Source organism: Protopterus annectens, chromosome 9.part0, assembly GCF_019279795.1.
Source record: "Protopterus annectens isolate FY-2018-M chromosome 9.part0, PAN1.0, whole genome shotgun sequence".
NCBI lineage: Eukaryota > Metazoa > Chordata > Ceratodontiformes > Protopteridae > Protopterus > Protopterus annectens.
Window position 1 is genome coordinate 1,468,887,434 of NC_056743.1, and position 26,485 is coordinate 1,468,913,918.

The window sequence follows — 26,485 nt, forward strand, 5'->3', positions numbered from 1 at the left end:
TTGATATGGTTAACCATCACCTACTACTGAATATACTTAAGTCCCTTTCACTTGATAGTCAATCTCTACAGTGGTTCAAGTCCTACTTACACAACAGGCAACAGGCAGTACTCTGGGACAACACTATCTTCCCACCTTCCTGTCTCTCTTGGTGTACCCCAAGGTTCTATTCTAGGCCCTCTTCTATTCTCTGTCTTTATAAACCATCTGTCTACTAGTATCCCACATGCTGTATCCATTCAATACGTAAATGACTCTACCTTAATCTCCTCAGCTACTGAACCGTCTGAACTGCAGTCACTCACCCAAAATGTCTTTGAACTTGTTGAGGATTGGTTTTTACAGTGTTGCCTCCTCCTTAACCCCAAAAAGACTAAACTACTACTGTTTACTCCCACACTCAAGTCCCCCCCACTTTACTTCACTATTAAATCTAAAAATAGTACAGTTATATCCCCTGACACTACCACTAAACTCTTAGGAGTGACAATTGACCACAACCTGAACTTTGATACTCATATTAACACCACAATAAAATCAGTTAACCGAAAACTAGGCTCCCTCTATAGAATTACACTTTTCCTTAATCCCATAGCTAGAACTTCTATTGCCCACACCCACCTTATCTCAACACTCTTTTATGCCTCCCCTATATTCACAAATCTATCAAAAAGCAACCTCAACAAGCTGGCAATCTCCTACAACAACATTGCCAGATTTGCTACCGGCTCCCCTGTTAGATCCCACCACTGCCTAAATCTGAAACAACTGGGTTGGCTGGAACTGCAGAACCAAATTCTTCTTCAACAACTAACTATTACCCATAAAACCCTTTATCATCCAAGTAACACACCAATTCTGACAAGTCTAATCTGCCCATATAAAAATCTTACAAACCTATGCTCTGCAAACAAACTACTCGTTACTACGCAAAAACCTAACAATAAAGCAGGAGAATCCCCTTTTGCTAACACTGTAGGCAAAAGCTGGAACCTACTTCCTGGTGAACTTACATCTCTTTCTTCAACTTCACTATTTAAAAAGAAACTTAAATCATACCTTACAACCCATGGGCTATGTCCCTGTACTAACCCTGACTAGAGTATCCCTCACTGTTAGTCTTGCCCAACATCTTTTTTACATCTCTTTTTCTTCAGCTTTAAGGCCACAGCCATTTAAGCTGACTTATTGTAACTAGGAACAACAGAATTGTCTATCTTACTGTCTTTTCAACAAGTTACTACCCTTCAACTAATTTTTCCAATGCCACTTTTAATGTAGCTTGTTCTCTTGTTCTTGTTCATTACTTTGCTTTGGGTGTCTATCACATACTTCTAAATCCTTTTCTCTCTTCTCATAGTGGAAAAAAAATGTTTTTGTTACCAGGGAATACATGTTATTGTCTAACAAGACTCTTGTAATTAATGTTTAATGTTCTATTTATGTATGTCTTCTATGTGGAGCTTTTCTCCCCGGGCCTCTACTGAAAATGGTCATATATCCAGCTAGACTAGCCAGGTCAACAAATGTAAACTAAATAAATAAATAAATATAAAGCTGTACAGGATGTACCCTATCTTCATCTAACCATATATTGTTCTAAAGCTATGCAATGTTTAGTTTCTGAAAAGGAAAGGTATTCTCAAACTTTCTTTTTTATCAGTCATGCTTTCTCCAAACACCATTATATTGGGTGACTTCAACTACCCGAGTATAGACTGGGAACATTACTCAAGCCCGAACTTTTTAGCCCAAAGGTTCCTGGAGTTCATAAATTCAAATGCCATGGAACAACTAGTCACCGTTCCCACAAGAGGAGAAAATATACTAGATCTCATCATCACAAACATGGGGACAAAATGCTCCACACCGGAAGTATATCCCTCATTGGTGAGATCAGATCATAAACTAATCTCACTGGAAATTCACATCCGCCCCGCACCCCAAACAAAAAAGACCACAGTGAAGAACTTCTCTAAAGCAAACTTCACACTACTCAAGACTGGTGTGGTATCCTTCAAGGCCCCCGAGCCAGTGGAAACCACAACCCAAGCTGGGGAAGCCCTTACAAATGCCTTCTACGAACACCTCCAGGACTGCATGGATCAGGCAATCCCTAATAAAACCAAGACTCTTTCCACCAAGGGCAAACGTCCAGTCTGGTGGACCCCAGCCATAAACAAATTTTACAATAAGAGGAGAAAGCTGTTACATGATAGAGCAAAATCCATAAAAGAGAAGACACCCTTGATCATGATTAGTAAAAAAATACGAGCACTCATAAAATCATCCAAGGCCAACTTTGAGAGAAAAATTGCCATAGATTCAAAAGACAATCATAAGGCCTTCTTCAGCTATGTTAGAAACCTGGGTGGAATCTCCCAGATATGCTCAGAATTAGTCCAAAATGATACAAAATCACTGAACCCACAGACATTGCCAACATACTGGCGGACAGGTTCAGTGCAAACTTCACCCTCTCCCCCAAAAGCAGAGATAACTATCCCAGCCAGTGTAGCCTCCCAGACATCTCAAATGCGCAGGTAAAAGCTGCTCTCTCTAAAGCTAAAAACACAGCATCAATGGGACCGGATGGTGTCCCGGCTGTGTGCTACACAAACTCAACGAGGAACTAAACCTGCATATAAGGCAGCTGTTTAATCTTAGCCTTACCACAGGATCGTGCCCAAGGAGTGGCGTCACGGCAACTGTGGTCCCACTCCACAAAGGCGGTGCCTCTACGGACCCTGGTAATTACCGCCCCATAAGCTTAACAAGCCTGGTCTGCAAAGCTATGGAGAGGATCATAATGGAACTCATAAACAAAGACATAGGGGACTTGCAGACATTGGACCCGACCCAGTTTGGCTTTGTCAAGGGCAGATCATGCCTTTTGAACTTGGTCGACTTCTTCGAAACAGTCACCAAGGCCATTGATGAGGGAAAGGCAGTCCATACAGCCTACCTTGACCTTGCAAATGCTTTCGACACAATACCCCACTCAGGTATTATAGAGAAATTTACCAGCTTAAATGTAAACCCATATGTCACAAGATGGGTTGCAAACTGGCTAAAGGACAGAACCCACAGGGTCAGAGTTGCTGGCACCATGTCAGACTCCAAGCCGGTCACAAGTGGTGTCCCACAGGGCTCAGTCCTTGGCCCCCTGTTGTTCGGCACCTACTTCTCAGAAGTATAGGCAAACATAGGAGGACTATGGCTGACAAAGTTTGCAGATGACTGCAAACTGGGCGCCATAGTGGAAAGTACATCGGACACAGATATCCTTCAGAGGGTCTCACGAAACTGATAGCTGGTGCCAGAGCCATGGTCTGAAGTTAAATGCCAAAAAATGTATAGTCATACCCTTTGGGAAAAACAAGGTAACCCCAAGCTACCATATAGGTGGCAATCCACTAAGCACAGAAGAGGTTATCAGGGACCTGGGGACCCAGGCTGACAGTGGCCTTTCTTTTGACACTCACATTGCTAAAGTGGTTAGAAAGACCTTCTACATTGCCCACCTGATCATGAAGGGATTCACATCCAGATCAAGTGAGGTCATTGTTCCCCTGTACTCTTCACTTATCAGACCAATGATCGAGTACAATGCCCCATTCGGGATGTATCTCACCCGACACCTGCAGCAAAAGTTCCTCACCAAAAGGATAAAGGGATTCCAAAATCTGTCATATGCTGCCAGACTGAAGAAACTCCAGCTCTATTCAGTCGCATACCGTCTGCTCAGAGGTGACCTGTGCCTGACATACAAGGCCATGACCAACCCGGAATTAATGGACATGCTCCACCTCAAAAAATCCAAATCTACCAGATCCACTAGAGCAAGCAACTTAAACCTTAGCACGGATATAAATAAGACATGCTGGAGGGATAGATTTGTCACTCAGAGACTCCCTATGCTGTGGAATAAAATCCCGGTCCATGTGAGGCAGAGCACCTCGCTGGCTCTGTTCAAGAGAAATCTTGACCGGTGGATGGGAGATCGTAGGTTTACCCCGGGAATCATCTCTGTGTCACTGCTGGACAGAGTCAAAACAAACTAATGGGCACAATATTTTTTAACATAAGGGGTGGCGTAAGCCACAAAACTTTGGGCTAGGCTTATAAATGCCTTAGGGCAGATAGCCTTGTATAAACCTATGAACCTATGAACCTATGAACCTAAGTATTAACAGGCAATGATTCAATGCTTGACTCTAAGTCAGCTGGTTGAGTTTCATTAAAATGGGATACCTTAGTTATATCAGAAATAGGCACAGATGAATCTGCAGAGTAGTAAATCAAGCAGGCACATAAGAATAGGCTATTTCTGAATTATCGGCCTCAATGTTTCTGTAGGTCAGGTGTATTTACCAGAGGAATTGGGAAACTGTAACAATGAACTAAAGACAGGTAATCAAATTCAGAGAAACACCAGTTTCACAAGGATGATGGACTATACGGAGGGTGCTAAAAAGGGTGGGAGAAGAGGTGAGTGGAGCAAGGGAAATGAATCGTACATATTAGTATAAATAGTAGAACAAGTAGATATAATGTAAAGTCTGGGTAAGGAAAGTAGTTGATTTGTCTAGGGATTTATGGGAGAGGGTATGGGTGGGTATCTAAGACTAATGCTATGGGAGGTAATTACACTTTGAGGATGATCTGCAGTGAGCCTGGGAGGGAACATTGGTGAGTCCTACCCAAGAGTCTGTCAGGCTTATCATATGTAGTTACTAGGCATGTAATCCAGTAGCCCATTACAGAGCCTTGTCCAATTTTCCCAATTGCCTTAAGAGCTGTCTTAAGTGACTTGGTCAAGGCCACATGCTAGGTAAATGGAAGCTGAAGGAATAACATCCTTGATCATTAAGAGCTTATAAACTTAATTGTCTGTGCTATCAGGCGATTCAGAAGTGAGTAAAAAGAGATCACAGTATGAGGGGTAGGCGCAGGAGGGGGAAGAATATTTTGATACTGCTAATTAGAAGGGAATTTTAATTTTTATTTTTATTTTGCACTCTAGGGTGGTAGTTGAAGAATGTGCCTTTATAAAGATTCATGGGTTAGAATTATGTCAAATTCAGGAATCTCAGACCTGATGAATCTTTTTACAGGTAGGTGTGATTTCCAAGCCTGCTTTCAGTTAGTATGAAAAAAATGGCACAAAGAGTTAGGGGGTATTTGAAGGAGAGGAGGATCTATGATTCCAGAGCAGCTTAAATTTATCTTCAGATGGCAGTAAAGTTACTTTGGGCCATATGGAATAAATGTTACCCAGAGTAAAGGACATTTTCAAAAGATCTGACAGACACAATACTTTCTCACACTCCTCACCAAACTCCAACATCTGTATCACCATTTTAACACGAGGCTCACCATAAGTGGGGATACCCACCCCAATCCAGGCCCAAATCCATCCTGTCCAACACAAACTGCTCCAACACAAATGTCAGAACATAACACCCCCACTTTCTTCATTCCTGGGCAAATCAACAACAGCAGCAAAACCAACCATCTTTTGATGCTAAATATTAATATTAGAAGTATCAAAAATAAAATATCTGAACTCAAGGCCACAATAGCACAGTACTCCCCAGACATAGTTGCTTTAACAGAAACCTGGCTAAATAAAAACATAGCTAACTCAGAAATTCTCCCTACCGCCTACAATATCATTAGACAAGACAGACCACTTCGTAAAGGGGGTGGAACTGCCTTACTGTACAAGTCCAACTTAAATGTCCATCAATTACCAACTCCTACCCCTTCCCCAATAATTGGGACATACTTATCTCACAACTTCAACTTCATCCTCAAAAGGTCATCACCACAATTGTGATCTATATTCCACCTGGTAATACACCTGCTAGCCTTGAAGACTTATTATCCTGGTGTTCTTCCACATACTCACAAGAAACCCTTATTCTGGGGGACTTCAACCTAGATTGGTTCACCTGTATATCAGAACAATCAAGTAATCTAATAAATCTCCATGGCTACCAGCAGCTAGTCCAAATTCCAACTAGATGTGATAAAAAAACAAAAAGGGAATCTATCCTTGATTGGGTCCTAACTAACGCCCCCACCTTGTACCCTCACACAGGCAGTCTCCCAGACACCTTAAGTGACCACAACATAATATACTTTATACGTAATAGAACAAGCATATGCAAAACCACTTACTATATATCCACTAGAAACACAAAAAAGTTCTCTCCTGAGGTCCTTAACACTTTATTATATAACTGTGACTGGACCCCCCTAAAAACCCTCCCACTTGACCAGCCTGTAGTATATTTCAACAAAACATTTCTACAACACCTAGACACTCAGATGCTCCATTGCGCAAAATCAAGGTTAGAACATCTACAAACCCCTGGTTCAGCAATGAAACCAAACAAATACTCAAGTCCAGAGACAATGCCTGGCTTTACTGTCAAAAAGCAAAGAAAACAAAGCCTAACTAAGTACCAAGAACTGCACAACCTGCAAAAGAATGCATTATGCTGGGCAACAAATCCTACTACACAACATTACAAACTAAATACAAACACAACCTCCAAAAATTTTTGAAAAATGTAAACCAGCTACTAAAATCCACCCAAAAGGCTACCCCCAAACCAACCACCCCTGACACTAAAGTTCCCATTGAACCACAATTCAACTCCCACTTTGTGAACTCAATTCTATCCTTAGTATCACAGGACAGTTCCTTCCTCACTATCCCCCCCAACACAAATAACTCTAATACAAGCTTTCCCCTCAAAACAGTTTCCACCACTTCAATCAAAAGCATGCTCTCCAAACTAAAAACCTCATCAACAGCAGCCGACCTACTCCTCAGCTATTTATTGAAACTTACAGCAGATGCTATTGCTATCCCAGTCTCCACACTCATAAACAGATCAATTGTTGAAAACTATGTGCCCAAACTCTGGAAAATATCCTATGTTACAACCATACATAAAGGCGGGACCTCCACTGAACTTAATAACTACAGACCCATTGCTTTACTCTCCCCCTTGGCCAAAATCCTAGAAAAATGCATCCATACCCAGATGCTAAACTATCTCCTAGACTGCAACATCCTGTCACCTACTCAGCATGGTTTCAGACCTCCCCATAGTACCACTACAGCCCTCCTCTGCTTCACAGACACAGTAAACCATCTCAAAAATGAAGACCTACAGGTGTCAACTCTTTTTTTGGATATGTCCAAAGCATTTAACACAGTCTCACACCAAATCCTGCTAAACAAACTAAACCAATATCACCTATCAAATTCCACTCTTACCTGTTTCCAAAGCTATTTAACTGACAGGTACCAAGCTGTGAAATGGGAAAATTCTCTCTCTCTCCTCAGCTGCCCATAACTATAGGAGTCCCACAGGGTTCTGTCTTAGGACCACTACTATTCACAGTCTTCACAAATGACCTCCATACCTCCACACAGTATGCATCTATCATTCAGTATGCAGATGACACTACCTTAATCTGTGCTGAACAAAACATTCCCACATTCCTGCAGACAACTCAACTAGAATTCTCTGATGTTGAAAACTACCTTACCAAAGCCCAACTTATCCTCAATCCAAAGAAAACTCAGCTTATGATTATAACCAGTTCTAGCAAAAACACTGATAACAGTCAATTCACTATCTACTCTAGAAATGCTACTCCAATCACTCCAGTGGCACAGGGTAAGCTATTGGGAATAACCATAGACTCCCACCTAAAATTTGATAGTCATCTCAACTTAACTATTAAAAAAGTACATGCCAAACTGGGATCACTCTACTGTATCAAACCATTTCTTACCAACAACACAAGATCATCCATTGCTCGCTCCCAACGTCTATCTACCCTACTCTATGCATCTCCCATTCTGACTAATCTCAACAAAACTGAACAAAGAAAAATGGAAGCCTGCTATAACAGAATTGCCCGCTTTGCTGCAAATTGCTCATATAGAACTCATCACTGTACTGCTTTGAGACAGCTCCACTGGCTTGAACTGCCCAACCTCCTAACCTACAATCAGCTCTGCCTCTGTCATTCTATTACCTCCCCAATAAGTGTCCTGCCCTCAAAAACCTAGTACAACATCACTCAGCCAAAAGGCCTCTTAGATCATCAAGCAAACTTCTACTAGAAGTCACCAACAGCTACAATAGCTTTGGAGATGTGCTATATAGTAGTTCAGTGGCTAGAAAATGGAACTCTGTCCCCTCTAGCCTTCAAAACACATCATCCAAGGCCTCCTTTAAAGACCTCATCAGGCAACATCTCAAGCAAAGTTGGCAGTGCCATGATTGCTCCACAGGCTAGTGAAAGCTGATAGGGTATACATACTAAATGTAGAGTACTTGATAATAGTTTTCAGTCTTACTCACAAACACTGGCTAATCTACAATGTATGTACTGTACCTGTGTACTATGTATGTATTCTACCTATGTTCCAAATTTCAGCTGTACACCACAAATCTATTAATTACCTTTATTTTTAAATTAATATTTTTTTGTTTGTTCTCTTCACTGTAACTGTTGATGTGCTGCATACCACTGTAAAGACATGTATTTTATAATTTGTGTGTATACTGATCATGTCTAAATAACTAAATGCATCTGTAATTTTTCTTTGTGGAGCTTTTCTCCCCGGGCCTCTGCTGAAAAAGGGCCTTTTCGGCTCACACAGACACCCCCGGTTAACAAATGTAAAATAAAATAAAATAAAATAAATAAATACATTTATTGTTAGTATTTCAGCTAAGAAATCTGTTGGCATTATGGTAAACAAGGAGAAGTGCGACTAATTGAAGTTATCTTGGTTGGGGAAAACTATTTAGGGGTGTGCCAGTGCCCTATGGTGTAGAGGGTTAGAGGAAGAGAATAGGGTGATCTGAACAAAAGATAAGAAAAATGATAGATGAGTGGTTTGCATGGGTTGTGTGTCTGCATGAAGAATGGAAGCAGTAGTTTAGGTATTAATTAATGTTACTCTACTGCTGTATATCCTTACATGTTAACACTAGCACTTAAAATAATACTATTTAACATATTCAAAAATTGTAGGCTAGTTTTCTTGAAAGGAAATAACAGAGTGGATTGATTAGAAAGGATTAGATTGAATAAAAGCCATAGTGGCTGGGGTACACCCAAAGTGAGATCTGCAGCTTCATATAATATGGAACAGATGATACAATATTTGGGGAGGACTGAAGATAGAGGGTAAAGGAACCAACATAGAAGTTACAAAGCACCTAGCAAGGACATCTTATCATGTATCAGTAGGAAAACACAGTCTGAGGAATGGCTTGATGGGAGGATAATATTTATGCATTAAGGGACAATTAGAGTCTCTAAGAAGAAAGGGAAGGAACTTAGCGATAAATATACTTGTGAGATGGGGACTGTTTGTTCCTTAGATTGAAGTGCACAGAAATGCAAGCAAGCTAGATAATAATGAGAAGTAACATGAAAGTAAACACGCTGATGAGTCCATGAGAAGGAACATGAAAGTAAACACGCTGATGAGTCCATGAGAAGGAACATGAAAGTAAACACGCTGATGAGTCCATGAGAAGGAACATGAAAGTAAACGCGCTGATGAGTCCATGAGAAGGAACATGAAAGTAAACACGCTGATGAGTCCATGAGAAGGAACATGAAAGTAAACACACTGATGAGTCCATGAGAAGGAACATGAAAGTAAACACGCTGATGAGTCCATGAGAAGGAACATGAAAGTAAACACGCTGATGAGTCCACGAGAAGGAACATGAAAGTAAACACGCTGATGAGTCCATGAGAAGGAACATGAAAGTAAACACGCTGATGAGTCCATGAGAAGGAACATGAAAGTAAACACGCTGATGAGTCCATGAGAAGGAACATGAAAGTAAACAGCTGATGAGTCCATGAGAAGGAACATGAAAGTAAACACGCTGATGAGTCCATGAGAAGGAACATGAAAGTAAACACGCTGATGAGTCCATGAGAAGGAACATGAAAGTAAACACGCTGATGAGTCCATGAGAAGGAACATGAAAGTAAACACGCTGATGAGTCCATGAGAAGGAACATGAAAGTAAACACGCTGATGAGTCCATGAGAAGGAACATGAAAGTAAACACGCTGATGAGTCCATGAGAAGGAACATGAAAGTAAACACGCTGATGAGTCCACTAGGTATGTATCAGAAACTGAAGACTAGCAAGGATTAGGGATAGTTCAAGTAAAGAAATTGAAATATGGGGAGAGGAGAAATTAGAGAAAGGAGTCTAGACAACAGAAAGAAAACTGAAGAGGAGGACCAGTTTACAAGATTCAGATGCACTTAATACATAGATGGTTCTGGACTCCCCTCCCCCCAAAAGCTGGCACTTCTGGTTAAGATGAAGGCCAAATAGTACACTGGTTTGCCTGCTTCTCCCTCCCTTCTTTACTAAGCTAACCTGAATTTAGGTCTTGGCAGTGGCTTTTCTTTAAGGCTTTGCTCAGAATGTTTTATTAGAGACATAGCATTATTCTTTCTATCTCTGAAGAAGAAGGAGACAAAAGTTGAATAATTTGACATTTTCAATCACTGACTGGTGGGAACTTAACTAAACCGCCTTTCCAATTTGGACAGTGGCTAACAGATAAAACAACACAATAATTACCCTAACTGCTAGCATCACAGATGCAAAATTTGATCAAATTATACCTGAGTTGCATAAACTCAATTTGTCACTTTTTGGTTATATGGCAATGACTGCAAGGAGGCTCGGTGATGTTGAAAATGCACTCTTTTCACACTCTGTCCATTGCATTGTCCAGAGAATGGCCAGTGTGAAATCCAGGTTCAACATTACTGAAGCATGACAACTGGATCAAGAGGCTCAGACATGAAGAAAATACCAGTTTAATGGGATACCAGAAGTGATTGAGGGAAACGAGTGAGTGGCATATATGACTGAAAGGATTGTTGAATTGTTCCTTCTGTCCAAGAAACAGATTGTTTTGGAGAAGGCACACAAGGTGTTTTTTCTGCAAGCTCTGAAATCTCAGATTTCCCATCCAGTTTGATATGCTACATTTGCATTAAGTGAGAGAGTGCACTTAATGTTATGGTCCTCAGGAAGGGTTTTGCAGACGAATAATCATAGGGCCTTTTGTAATCATGACTTCTCCATGTTTACCAGCATACGTAAATTGACCTTCTGACACATTATGAAAATTTATCAGGGAAATGGATGGATGTTTAGGTTCTTGTATCCAGTGTAACTGAAGGTGTTTTGCCCAGATGGCTTCTTTACTCTTTTTTTTTTTTTTTTTTTTTTTTTTTTTAATCTGGAAGACACAATCTCCATCCAGTCTTCAGGTCAATTTAAATGAAAGCTTGGTTGAAAAATATTTGAGGGCCTCTTCATCAAAAACCTTGCAAATGTGTGGTAGTCAGGTGATGGATTCATAGCCGGAACCGTCCTCAGTGGTCTGAAAAAGGATGTCAGACAGGAAGTGGGATGCTGCTAAGGCAAGAGTCCTCAATAGTGTGAATTCAACCGTAGGACAAAACACTTAACTTAGTTTCTAGATAACTGGGAGCTATGCTATATTATATTATATTATATTATATTATATTATATTATATTATATTATATTATATTATATTATATTATACTATACTATATTATGTTATATTATATTATATTATATCATATTCAATGACTATGTTCAATGGAGATGTTTAATGTCTTCTAGTTCTTCAATATGTATAGTGCTTTCTTTGAAATACTTTGTGTTTACATAGCCTAGGTTGCCCTTCCTGGTGAGTAGTGTCACGATGATCTTCCCTATGGTTGCATAGGTCAGATAGACACAACCATTTATCATAATGGAAACATTATAAATGCTTAATATATGACTGACTTTAGAGGTTTTGGGGTTTTGCTTTTGAACTCTCTTGATTTTGGGAAGGAGAGACTGTACTTATTTGAAAACAAACTGCTAAACTGATTAATGTGTCTGTAAGTCAACCTAGACATACCCCATGGAGTGAAGCACTTGAGGTGAAAAAACATTGCTCTTTAAGTTAACTGTGAATGTGATTTTATGTTCTCTGTATTTTTACAAGAGCTGTGTTGAGGAGTAAATAAACATCTGGGTGGTGCAGTGTTGCAGCAGTTAGCTTGTCACCTCACAGCAAGATGTTCTCTGGTTTGACTCACCTGGAGTGCCTTCTGTGCAGAGTCTGCATGTCTTTTCTGTGTTCATATGAGTTTCATCTGGGTGCTTCGGTTTCCTCCCACATTCCATAGACATCCATCTGGAGATTTTCTCCCTGGGCCTCTGCTGAAAATAGGTTCTGCCCTAGTCGGATTTTCCCAGTCAATAAATATTAAATAAAGAAAAATAATAAATGAATCTAGAGTTTGGTATCAGGGGCATTAGTTTGTAGATTAGATGAAGGAACTGCAAGTATAATGGGATGTCTCCATTTGCTGCTGACTCCCTAAGTATACAGGTTCAGGGGGGTAGGCAGCATTAGCCATTATACACAATGTGTTACATTTTGCTTCTCTCCCATATGGCAGTGATTCTTTGACAAAACCTTCACATGAAAAAGGGGCATTGCACCTACTCTTGAGAGACATTTTTAAATCGTGTTCTTATGCTCTTATTTTTGACATTCTGATTAATAATGCATTAAACCTTAGGGATTTTGTTTTCTATAATGTTCATACATTTTCTGATCTGTCTTTGGAATAGAGCAAGTCTCATAAGCTTCACCAAAAAAGGTTTACAGTGCACAATGGGCCAGAGCTTGGCTATGGTGAACCATTTCTGATTGGGAGACTGGAATATGCAGCACAAGGTTCAGTTTGCAGCCTAAAGATTATTAGGTTACTATCCCTGAATATTAGTAGCATTACCCATCCTGTGAAAAGGATAAACTCTTCTTTTATTTTAGGAAATTAAGCACAGGCATTTTACTATTGCAGAAATCCCACTTTAATGTAGGGAATATTTGAAATTAGAAAGGAGTGATTACAAGTGTGGTTGTTGTGCATTTTATCCAGAAGGAGGGAAGGTGATGAAAGGTAGTATTTCTAATTTAAAAGTCATCAGCTATGACAGTGTTTGAGACATATGCTAGTAAATGGGACAGATCTATATTGGTAAAGGGATGGTTGGGTGGTATGCTGGTTTCTTTATTTGTATTTTTATATAACCCCTCCCCCCATACCGCAATGTCTGATTTTGCAGTATTTTTAACAAGACCCTCACATAGCAACACTAAACCCTCATATGCGGAGGCCCTTAACAGTAACCTGCCCAAGCAACAAGGACTTCTGAAGTTGAAACGCAAACAAACACCAATCACAACCAAAGTGTCCCATAGCTCACAACACCAGTGTGGCACCCAACAACAGCCCCTAAGACAAGCCAACGTACCCAACACTTTAGTCGTAGGTGACTCTATAGTCAGGCATACTGATGTACCACTCACCAGGCTGAACAAGGAGAAAATTACAGTCAGCTGCCTGTCGGGTGTCAGGATTTGCCACATAATGCATGCACTCAAGTCACTCCACAACAAGTACAAATATGACTCTGTCATTGTCCACGTTGGAGTGAATGACTTGAGATGTACCTCCCTGGACTACATGAAAAGAGACATGGAAGAGCTCTCGGTTCATGTGGCCCAGGCAGGTATGACCCTAGCCCCAATTAGCATCCTGCCTTCACCCAGAATTATACCACAGTATAAGGACAAAATGATTGAGTTCAACAATTGGTTAAGCTTCTGGTGTCATTCAAAGGGGATCCAATATTTGTCTGGCTGAGATGACATGATCGACAGACCACAATGCTTTGCCAGAGATGGTCTTCACCTGTTGCCCCTGAGATTCAGGTTACTGGCTAAGGATCTTGCCATCCCTATAGTGCCTTTTTTAGGCAAAGTTCAAAGGACAAAACCACCACCGTAACAGGTACAAGCATGCAAAATCTGAAGGTAATGCTACTCAATGCTAGAAGTCTAAACCTCAAAATGCACTCTATTGAGGCACTCCTAAAAATGGAGAACATTGATATCTGTGCAGTAACTGAGATCTGGTTCAAGGCTTCAGAGAGCACCCCTGCAACACCAGGCTACAACTCTTACCACACTTTTCGGCCACCAAACCAGGACTGAAACACTAAAGGTGGAGGAGTGTCCATATTCACCAAGGATATTCACACCACCAGTGTGCCCAACACAATGCGTCTGAAATTCTCCAGGTGCAACTAACACTAGGTAAGACTGCAATCCAAACTGTAGCTTGCTACCAATCCTCCACCTTGCCCCAAGATTCTCACTACATCTTTATAAACATACTGGAAAATATTAAGATACACCCAAACACCCTAATACTGGGTAATTTCAACTATCCTGTCATTAACTGGGAAAACTACTAATGTACCAACACCTTTGCCCAACGGTTCTTGGAATTCATAAATTCCAATGCCCTGGATCAGCTAATCCATAGTCCCGCCAGAGGCTGCAATATCCTAGACCTGGTCATTACCAACATGGGAAATCGATGCTCCACACCTATGGTCACCCCCCTGTTGGTCAGGTCTGACCATAAGCTAATCACCCTTGACATCTACATCCCTCTCCCACCCCCTAGTAAGGAAACTTCCATAAAAAACTTCTCCAAAGCCAACTTCATGCTACTCATGTCAGAAGTGACAAACTTCATGACACCCATGCAGATGGGAACTGAAAGTTCGACTGCTGAATCCTACACTACGGCAATGTACGAGCACATCCACTTGTACATGAATTGTGCCATCCTAAATAGAACCAAGATGCTCTCCCCCAAAAAAGGAAGCCAATCTGGTGGTCCCCTGTCATAAACAAACTTTACAACAAAAGAAAGAAACTGATGCAGAAAGCAGGAAAATCCCAGGATGCAAAAAACTCCCTTACCAGCCTCAGTAAGAAGCTGAGATCCCTCATAAAATCCTCCAAAGCTAGTTACGAAAATAAAATTGCCAAAAATTCCGAAGACAACCATAAGGCATTCTATAGCTATATCAAGAATCTAAATGGTAATGCTCAGATCTGCTCTGAGCTACTACAGAATGACATTAAATATACTGATCCCAAGGATATTGCCAATATCCTGGCAAATCGATTCAGTGCCAACTTCACCCCCCCTCTCACCCCCTAAAGGGCCCATCTCAATATCAAAAGATTGCCCAATTCTGGTAATAAGGGCCACACAGGTAAAAAAATGCACGCTTCAAAGCTAAGAATACAGCATTCATGTGACCAGATAACATCCCAGGCTGTGTACTACATGAACTACAAAATGAACTGGTATCTCACCTAAGTGTCATGTTTAGTCATAGCCTCACCTCAGGCCTCATGCCCACTGAGTGCTGCACAGCTACTGTTATCCAACTCCACAAGGGGGGATCCACCTTGGATCCTGGGAACGACCGCCTCATCAGTCTGAAGAGCCTGATCTGCAAGGCCATGGAACGTATTATCATGGAACCTATAAACAAAGACATTGGCCACCTTCAAACACTAGACCCCACCCAGTTTAGGTTTGTGAAGGGCCGATCTTGTCTCCTAAACCTGATTTCTTAGAATCAGTCTCCAGAGCTGTGGACCAGGTTAAGGTGGTCCAAACAGCCTATCTGGACCTCGTCAAGGCCTTCAACAACATCCCCCACTCTGGAATCATAGATAAACTTACCAAGCTGGGCATTAATCCCTACATCACTCGATGGGTTACCAACTGGCTTACGGACGGAACCCACACTGTAAAAGTAGCTGACTCCAAATCCAGCTCCAGACAAGTGACAAGTGGAGTACCTCAGGATTCAGTCCTGGGACAGCTTTTGTTTGTCATCTACTTCTCTGAAGTACAGGCCAACACTAAGGGACTCTAGCTAGCAAAGTTCACAGATGACTGCAAACTGGGAGCCATTATTGAATCCCCAAATTATGTGGATATTCTACAAAAGGGTCTTACAGAAACAGATGCTAGGTGCCAGAGCCATGGGCTCAAGCTCAATGCCAAGAAATGTATAGTTATCCCCTTTGGGAAAAAATATGTACCCATAAATTACCACATAGGTGGCAGTACACTAAACACCAAAAGTGTGATAAGAGACTTAGGGACACAGGTGGACAGTGGTCTCACCTTCGATAACCACATTGCCACAACAGTCAGGAAATCCTTCTATGTGGCACACCTCATCACTAAGGGTTTTTCATCCAGAAAAAAGGAGGTCATTGTCCCACTGTACTCATCCCTCATTAGACCTATTATAGAATACAATGCCCTGGTTGGTATGAACCTCTCAAGACATCTGCAACAACTGGAAAGCATACGGAAATACCTCACTAAAAGAATCACAGTCCTAAAGCAGATGCCCTATGCTGACCTTCTGAAAACCCTCCAGCTATACTCTGTCACATATCGTCTACTCAGAGGCGAACTCTGCTTAACATCTAAGGCCATGTCAAACCCAGAGCTGTTGGACATGCTACACTTAAAAAAATCCCAGTCCCTCTGAGCCACACGCTCCAAGGATCTAAACCTTGTCAACACAATGAACAAAACATGCTGGAGGTATAGGTTCCTGACTCAGAGACTACCCAGACTCTGGAATAGACTGCCCATACATGTCAAGCAGAGCGCCTCTTTGTTCCTCTTCAAAAGGAACCTTGATGATTGGATGGGAGATAGGAAATGCACATCAGTGAGATAGGGGAGCACATCAGTTGCCTGCTAGACAGGGGTCCAGGGAAATAAATATTGTGGGAAGAAATAGCCAGGGAATTGTTATGGCTAAGCTTGTATAAGCCCTAGGGCTGATAGCCTAGTACCAACCTATGAACCTATGAATAGGTTGGTTAATTGGAAATGCTTTGGGAACATGATTTTACCTATGGATGAGGAAAATTCAGGTCCTAGGAGTATAACAGCATCATCTGAGTAGTACCTGCAAATGGTCAGTTGAGGCCAGTATACCATTTCAGTAAACAAATGTAAAACAAAATAAATAAAGCTACCAGCTTTAGGCAATTTCCCAAAAAGTGGTCTATGGCTTCAGCTTTATGATGCCAAGTGATTCTACTGTTATATGAAAAAGACAACATTCAAAAGTTGCTGGTCACCCATTCATTCCTATAGAAGCAGACACAGTGCAGATAAGTTCAGAGAAGATTTGTGTGTGCCTGGGGGGGAAGTGTGTGTGTGTGTGTGTGTGTGTGTGTGTGTGTGTGTGTGTGTGTGTGTGTGTGTGTGTGTGTGTGTGTGTGTGTGTGTATGTGTATGAATGAAGCTGGATAAATGTAAGGGTTTGGGTGTATGTGCCAGTATGGGTGGTCACACTAGCGGCTTAGGCAGAGAATCAAAAGTCTGGATGTGTGTGTGTGTGTGTGTGTGTGTGTGTGTGTGTGTGTGTGTGTGTGTGTGTGTGTGTGTGTGTGTGTGTGTGTGTGTGTGCTGTGTGCGTCATGTGTGTGTGTGTGTGGTGTGTGTGTGTGTGTGTGTGTGTGTGTGTGTGTGTGTGTGTGTGTGTGTGTGTGTGTGTGTGTGTGTGTGTGTGTGTGTGTGTGTGTGTGTGTGTGTGTGTGTGTGTGTGTGTGTGTGTGTGTGTGTGTGTGTGTGTGTGTGTGTGTGTGTGTGTGTGTGGTGGAGCATGCATGTGGGTAAATGATTAAGTGTTTCTGTGAGTATGATCAGCTGCGTGAGAGACTTGCTTGCTGTGAGGATGTCTGTGTATGTGGGTGTGTGTGCAGTCAGGCACATGCATGAATGTAGAGGGTGATTTTACCAACATGATGCATAGGTCACAAGGAAAAATACTACTGCCATCTGTTCTGACAGTATTAGCATTAAATAGAGGTCTTTCTCATTGCAGCCCTTGGTGTCGCACTGAATCATACTGTTTTACCATTCTATAAATTGGTCTATTTCCAGTGAGTAATTTATGTGAGCAGTGAGAATCTTTCCAAATTTTAGAGAATGTTTAGTTTTACATCTGTTAACTATATTATTTAAGCAATAACCCATGTCTAGGTGTGGATAATGCTGGATATACCCATGGTTGGTGTGGTTTGGTCACAAGGGCAAAGCCCAAGTGACCAAACAAAGACAACCGTCAATAAATCCAACATTGCTCATACCCAGGTATGGGTTATTGCTATTAAATAATGACATTATTTAAGAAAAAAATACTTACTTTTCTTAAATAATGTCTTTGTATGCTGCTTCCATGCTGCCCTTCCATGGTTTTCCGCTATCTTGGGGCTTTTTCTGATATACTGTGCATGCATATGGGACTTGTCTTCCCACACTTACTCAGTACATCAGAGCTATGCAGAGGAAGCGAGAAACGAATATCTCTATTGCTTTTTTTTTTTAAAAAAAAAAAATTGGGAGACGTTTTACTTTCGGGAGAGCCAGGACAGGAAAAAATAAAAAAATAATCAGGTACATTTCTTTAATTTTGCAGTACTTACCTGATTATCCTTTTATTTTTGTTTGTACCATCTCCCTTGTTTGCTTTAAGTCTCCCCGTTTCTTTTTTTATTAAAAAAAAGAAAGAAAAATAAAAAAAAAATATGAGAAATACTATAAGGAAAAAGTCCGGGCAATCAGACCTTTTCCTGTTGGTATAGTCTCTGATTTACACGGGCATACTGGTTGGGCTGGCCAGTCAGCGTGCTCGTTTTTTAATATTCATTTCCAGTCATTGTATAATTATTAATAACTGAAGGTTTATTAGAGGAAACAGCATAATGTTTAACAGGATAGCAATGTGGATAAACTAACATTTCAAGAAATGGTCAAACTCACCTGTTACCAAACATTATTTAGTGATTTTAATAGAAATTATTCTCTGGGGAAAATCAATCAAGAAGGAGCGCAAAGGTTGTGAAGGTTGCATAAGAAACAGATGAGATAACTAAAAACCTGTCTTTATGGGTGCCACTGTACTGTAGATAAAAGCCTTCTTCTTGAAGATCTAAGAATCTGTTTCTGTTCTAGTGACCTTTGTCTATCTGTTGACCCCTAGGAGTACATTACAAAGAAGTTTTTTTTTTAAATAGGCATTAAAAAGGTGGATCATTTTATGAGGGTTACACTATATAAATAATCTATAACATTTATTTTCTCTCCTCTGCCAGGTGTTCCTCCCGTTGCTGTGCTGATATTATTCAAAATATATGACATAGAATCTGTTCTCTCTCGTGGCCGTGTAGACGATAAAGAAATAGGAAGTGCCAATTATAAGCTGAACTCAAAAATAATTACTGCAACTATTTCAAGCAAAAACAAGAACAACTTCAGCCATCCTATTATTTTCACATTTCTTAGAGACAAGGTTTGTACATACCCATATTTATTTTTAGCTATATCTCATGGTAGGATTATTCAACTTTTGGATCAATGTTGTTGAGAAATGTTACTAATGCATGCAGAATGGTAGTAAAAATTGATTTATCTAAAAACCTAAAAGTTCACCAAAACAAATTTCTGGTACTAGGATGGCTAAGACTGACAGATTTATGCAGAGTTGCTCACACATGCGTGGGCACACACACACACACACACACACACACACACACACACACACACACACACACACACACACACACACACACACACACACATATCCACACAAGCCACAATGATACAAACAAGCAGTCACTGTTCTGCATTACAGTCTCGTTTTACTGTACCACAGATCAAGCTGTTCCTTCTTTCCTGTATGACAGATAGGTAATGACTACATTAAGCAAAACTCTCAACACCATTTACAACCATGCCATGAAACTGGTGGAAACAAGTTCCCACACATTCCTTGCGTTTAATCCCCAGTCTCCAAAAATATATCTAACTAAATAAATCTCTGCACAATGTTACATGGACACCCATCTTCCAAGTCAATGAGATGATGTCTGGGTGAAGTGATGGACAAAATGTTGTACCACCTGCCATTATGATCCTACCATTTCCTTACAACAATATATGAATATGGGGTGGGAGTGAGAGCTAGGTTCTAGAATATGTTTATATCTCAGTACTGGGAATGTAGGACAGAAGAGCTGGTCAAGGGAGGGGCTGTAAGTCTAGATTAGAAAATAACCAGTTATGTGTACTAGAGTGTCAGTAGTAGGAGGAATAGGGTGCATCTTCAGAATGAGAATGGGGTGGTATTGTAAGTACCAGCATGCTAGAGACAGAGACAGAGAGAGAGAGAGAGAGAGAGAGACAGACAGGCAAACACAGAGACATGCTTCATCAGCAATATAAATGTAGGGATATTATTGATAGCATCAGAGGAAAAAACCCTCCTTAGGATCACAGTGGAAGTACTGTTTCTATATAAAGTCATCTGCTAGATCAGGGCAGGGATGTATTACTGTTTAATGATGCACAGATCATATCTTCAGCTTTGGAACAGTGGATATTACTGCAACTGCTAGGGACACAGCAGCATTACTATTCTTGATGCTGGAAAAAACTCATCTTCTAGATTAGAAAAGCAAACATTATTGCAGTGGCTAGGTAGACTGCAGTGTCTGCAAGATGAAGGAAAAACATAATTGCAAGAAAGAGAACAGAGATACACAATCAGGGCAGTTATTTTTATTTCCGTTATTTGAGAGATTAATGTGCAGTATGAAGAAAGGAAGTATTATTACAACTGCTACAGATACTGCAGTAACTTTAGGATTAGGGCTGAGTCAGCAACTCTGCATGCTGAGATTACTGAAGAAGCAACCAAGAAAGCTACATTGGTAAGATTATGCACAGGATTATTATAAGAAGCAGGCAGAGTAAAGGAGTAAGCACTTACTAATGCAGAGATACATCTTCTGTAGGAACAGGACAAGGATATCATTGATATAGACTGACAAAGTTCACATCTGCATCAAAGGGACTGCATCTGCAGGTCAGGTGTGATTGTCACTCAGAGAAAGATCATTACTGCAAATGGGGTGCATGTCATATTTACTAGTACAAGATTGACTTTTGAAAAATAATGATGAGGATTCTTTGCTCAGTGCCATCAGAACTGTGTGTGTATGGTCATGTCATAGATTAGCAGTGTCATGGGCAGACTGTGACTACATTTACTGCAAGTAACTGGTGTGATACTACTGTCTTAAAGACAGAGAGGCAGAGCAGATGGTGGCACTGCATCCACTAGAACAGGTAAGTACACTATCACCGTTTCTAAAGGGATGGCAGCTGCGAGACCAGGGCAGGAAATACATCAGACCCAGATGTGGCACTGCATCCACTAGAATAGGTCAGTACATTATCACCATTTCTGAAGAGATGGCAGCTGCAGGACCAGGACCATTGTCACCATTTCTGAAGGGATGGCAGCTACAGGACCAGGGCAGGAAATACTGACATCAGACTCAGTACTGGACACGAGCATTTGTTAGTGTATTAACTGATTGATTGACTGGGACATCTCACTGAATCAAAAAGCTCTCTTTATATGATCATGGGAGAACAGGTCGATACTATAAACTTAATAACAGCTTTAGGTCAGCCATTCAGCCTATACAGTGTGGGTCTGGGAGATGAGGATAACAAAACTAAAGTGTCCTGAAACACTCATGCAAACATGGGAAGAACAACAAAACAGTATCAGATGGCACACAGAATTGAACCATGGACTCTGGATATGAGATTTAGAAGCACTGATTCTCCCCAGTAATATACTTCCAATAAACTACTGTATATCACCTGTATCAGGGTATGGATACTTGTGTCACTGCAAGAAAGCTGAAGTAAATTAGGACAATATTCTTGTCAGCAGTAAGCTACAAAAACTACATTACAACATATTACTGACTGTTCTGTGTGGAGATGTGGCAGGATGCACTGATGCCTCTATCAGATTGACAGTATCTGTATGATTAGAGCATTAGTATGCCAATGGAAAAACTATGAACAAAGAAAGAAACAACCAGAAAATGTTCCAAACAGTTTTAATAAAACTCTGACGTCTCGGCCAAAGCCGTCAAGGAGTAAAACAAAGTGCAAACCACTTGCCTTAAATAGAAAAAACAATTAACACTTATTTATAAAAATAAATAAATAACCTCCAATTACAATCTTCATTTAACCCTCTAGGGGATAAAGTATCAAGTTTTAAAATGTAAATCGATTCTTTAAATAACAACTGTTTTTCAATAAAGTTGTGTCAAATTGAAAAACCTTTATTTTTTCTAATATAGTGCTGTGTAGCCCTTTGTTTCCCCCATGGTGAAACATTAAAATGTACAGCTATGGAACTCTTTGTTTTCTTGTTAAGAATATATCTTGTATGTTCCAACAGCCTAATTTTAAAAGATCTCTTAGTCTCCCCAATGTAAAATTTATTACAGGGGCATCTCATGGCATATACAATACCCTCTGTATTACAATTAAAATAATCACAAACTTTGAAAGATATATTATTAATATTAGAAAATTCTCTCACTACATGTTTACAAGCTTTACATTTGCCATAAACAAATGTACCATAAGGAAAAGAAATGTGTGATATATTAATTATATTATATCAATTAGACTATGTTGGTAAGACTGGGACAAGTTATTACTCCAGTGTCAGTGACAGCTTTTGGAGGACAATGTCCTTGCAGCCATCTAATAAAAACATGAAATGATTCATAAAGATTTTGTAAGATTTTAAAAAAAATCTATGTAACATATCAGCTGAGAAATACAGGTGTGCTAGTAACAACAATGTTATATGTGTAAGGTACAGTTCTCCAGAAATTTACTTTGAAAATGGAGAGAAGCAAAGCTCAAGCGGTAAATCTTGATTGCCATGAATACATAATGAATGAGCTATGATCAGAGAGACCCAATCATAATTCCCTGTAGCATAGGTCATAGGTTAGTAGTGTCACCCGCACACTGTGAATCTATTTACTGCAAGTAGCTGAAGTGATGCTACTGTTCATTTACTGCAAGTAATTGAAGTGATGCTACTGTCTTAAAGACAATAGCATCAGATGCTCAGTTTTGCTTTGCTCCCCTAACCTACCCCAATTCCCACACACCTGTTCTTACTCTAACATTATATTTCCTACATACATATTTCTCTTGTGACTCTTACTCCAAAACCCTCCCCACCTGACCTTATTACTTCTATACAAACACTTCTGCATCTTGATTCCTACTTCCCTATCTCTATTTACTTTTAACACCATTCCCAATTATCTTTATCCCTCCCATACTGCTTTTCACCATATCCACATATAACCACAACCCTCCCAAATAGTACCCATCTATTCTGACTTGTATCTTTTTTTTTCCAAGTAAACCCTCATTTCTTCTTATTTTGACTACATCTTGATACTCTAGACTTTAATAGCCCTGTATTCCCTACATTGCTGAGTTGATATCAGAACAGCCTATTTCCCTTCTTAAGAAGAAAATACTTCTCTCCTCACCTATCCTGTTGCACCACTCAGAATCCACTATCACTGAATCTGCTACTGCCCTGCAACTTGTTTCCTTCTTCATTGCTTCTTCCCCACTACCTGCCATCTATAAAATACAGATACCCATACTTAAGTTACTATTCAGCTTATCCTATATTCTTCTCTTCCTACTATGCCATTTTTCACCCTATCATGACTCTTCCTACCATGACTCAATAATACCTCACAACATATCACCAACTCTGTCCTAACCACATATCCATAATTCATCTTTACAGTCTCCTCACATTGCAACAAACCTATTTAATATTGCCAGTCACCTGTATTCCAAATATAGGCTGATTAGTTGAACTTCAACTCAAACCAAAACAAAATTAAGTGCAAGAATCCTGTCCAAAAAACAAGTGTGCATAATTTCTCAATATAATAAAGTCCATCTAGAATGAGCTATACACCCTAATCCTGGCCCCACCCTTCTCAATAAATACAATGATAATTCTCTCCCACACTCTTCTGAAACCTAACAACAGCCAGTCCCCATCTCTGGTAATCTAATTTTTGCTGCAATAAATGCTAGAAATACAAGAAATAAAACTGCTGAACTATATATCTGAATTTCTCAACATAGTCCAGATGTTCATACTGTAACTGAAACTTGGCTTAACCCAGCATGAACAATTCTGAAGTTATACATCCTGGCTATAATATAATATGTAATGACTGTATAAAGAGGAAAGTGGTGGTATTGTTTTAATATTTCCCAATACCTATCAAATTTCTCTTACAGCAAGCCAACACCAAAATTCAGTTCAGCAGAGCTTCTTATTGGTTTCCTCAAAACAGACAGTTATAAACAAATATACATTGCTGTCCTTTATATCCCTCCTTCTATACTGGAAGATATCTTGCATTGGATATAGGTTTATAGGTTTATAGGTTCATACTAGGCTATCTGCCCTAGGGCATTTATAAGCCTAGCCAGAGTATGTTTGGCTTTCGCCACCCATTTAAAATTAATTTTGCTATGCCCTTTTTCGAGGTTAGTATACTGTGCCTCTGTCTAACAGTGACACAGAAGTGATACCCGGGGTAAACCTATGATCTCCCATCCACTCATCAAGATTCCTCTTGAAAAGAGTCAATGAGGGACTCTGCCTAACCTGGACTGGGATTTTATTCCAGAGTGAAGGGAGCCTCTGGGTTATGAATCTGTCCCTCCAGCATGTCCTATTTATTTCAGTGCTGAGGTTCAAGTCTCTCGAGTGTAGCTCGATGGGATTTAGATTTTTGAGGTGCAGCATGTCCCTTAATTCCGGGTTGGACATGGCTTTATACGTCAGGCACAGATTGCCTCTGAACAGGCGGTATGCCACTGAGTAGAGCTTAAGTTTCTTTAACCGTGCAGCATATGGTATCTGTTTGAGCCCTTTGATCCTCTTGGTGAGGTACTTTTGGGGACTTTCCAGTTGCTGCAGGTGTCTGGTAAGGTACATCCCAAAGGGGCATTGTACTCAATTATGGGCCTGATGAGGGATGAGTAAAGAGGCACGATGACCTCCCCTGATCTAGATGTGAATCCCTTCATGATTAGGTGGGCTATATAAAATGTTTTTCTAACCACTTTGGCCACGAGGTTGTCAAATGAGAGATTGCTATCAACTTGGGTCCCCAGGTCCCTAATTACTTCTTCTGTACTTAATGGATTACCACCTATGTGGTAATTTGTGAGCACTTTGTTTTGCCAAAGGGATGACTATACACTTTTGGCGTTTAGCTTGAGGCCATGGCTCTGGCACCAGTTGTCTGTTTCTATGAGGCCCTTTTGGAGGATGCTTGTGTCGGCTGGAGAGTCAATTATGGCCCAGTTTGCAGTCATCTGCGAACTTGGTCAGCCACAGTCCTTCCGTGTTGGCCTGTACCTCCGAGAAATATATACCAAACAAGAGAGGTCCCAGGACTGAGCCTTGTGGGACGCCACTTGTAACTGGTTTGGAGTCTGACATGGCTCCAGCAATTCTAACCATGTGGGTTCTGTCCTTGAGCCAGTTTGCAACCCATCTAGTGACATAGGGGTTTATATTTAAGCTGGTGAGCTTATCTATAATGCCGAGTGGGGTATTGTATCGAAGGCTTTTGCGAGGTCCAGATAGGCTGTGTGGACCACCTTCCCTTCGTCAATGGCCTTGGTGACTGTTTCAAAGAAGTCAACCAGGTTTAAGAGGCAGGATCTGCCCTTAACAAAGCCAAACTGGGTAGGATCCAGTGTCTGTAGGTCCCCAATATCTTTATTTATGAGGTCCATGATGATCCTTTCCATAGCTTTGCAGACCAAGCTAGTCAGGCTTATGGGGCGATAGTTTCCAGGGTCCGTTGAGGCACCACCTTTGTGGAGAGGGACCACTGTTGCTGTACGCCACTCTTTGGGTACATATCCTGTAGTAAGGCTGAGATTGAACAGTAGTTTTATGTTTGGGTTTAGCTCTTCTTGGAGTTCATGTAGGACGCAGCCTGGGACACCGTCTGGTCCCATTGATGCTGTGTTTTTTGCTTTGGAGAGGGTGTCTCCCACCTGAGCATCTGAGATGTCAGGGGGACAGCACTCTGCTGGGATAGATATTTGCCCTTTTGGTGGGGAGGGGGGGAGAAGTTTGCGCTGAACCTGTCAGCTAGGATGTTGGCAATGTCAGTGGGATCAGTGTATTTTTTGTCATTTTGGACTAATTCTGAGCATATCTGGGAATTCCCACCCAGGTTCCTAACATAACTAAAGAAAGCCTTGTGATTATCCTTAGTGTCCTGTGCAATTTTTCTCTCGAAGCTGGCCTTTGACGATTTTATGAGTGCCCTTAGTTTTTTGCTAATACTGATCAGAGATGCCTTCCCTTTTTGGGATTTTGCTCTATCATGTAGTAGCTTCCTCCTTCTATTGTATAGTTTGTTTATGGCTGGGGTCCACCAGACAGGTCGTCTGCCTTTGGAGGATTGGGTCTTGGTTTTATTTGGGAT

General features: G+C 40.7%; 1 protein-coding gene across 1 annotated transcript in view; it reads left to right on the top strand.

Moving 5' to 3' along the window:
* LOC122812122 (adhesion G protein-coupled receptor E3-like) overlaps positions 1-26,485 on the top strand; it is a 328,040-nt gene that overhangs the window by 220,237 nt on the left and 81,318 nt on the right. The window contains exon 5 of the mRNA XM_044084411.1: positions 19,190-19,386. Within this exon, the coding sequence (XP_043940346.1) occupies positions 19,190-19,386 (197 nt within the window). The remainder of the gene's footprint in view (positions 1-19,189; positions 19,387-26,485) is intronic.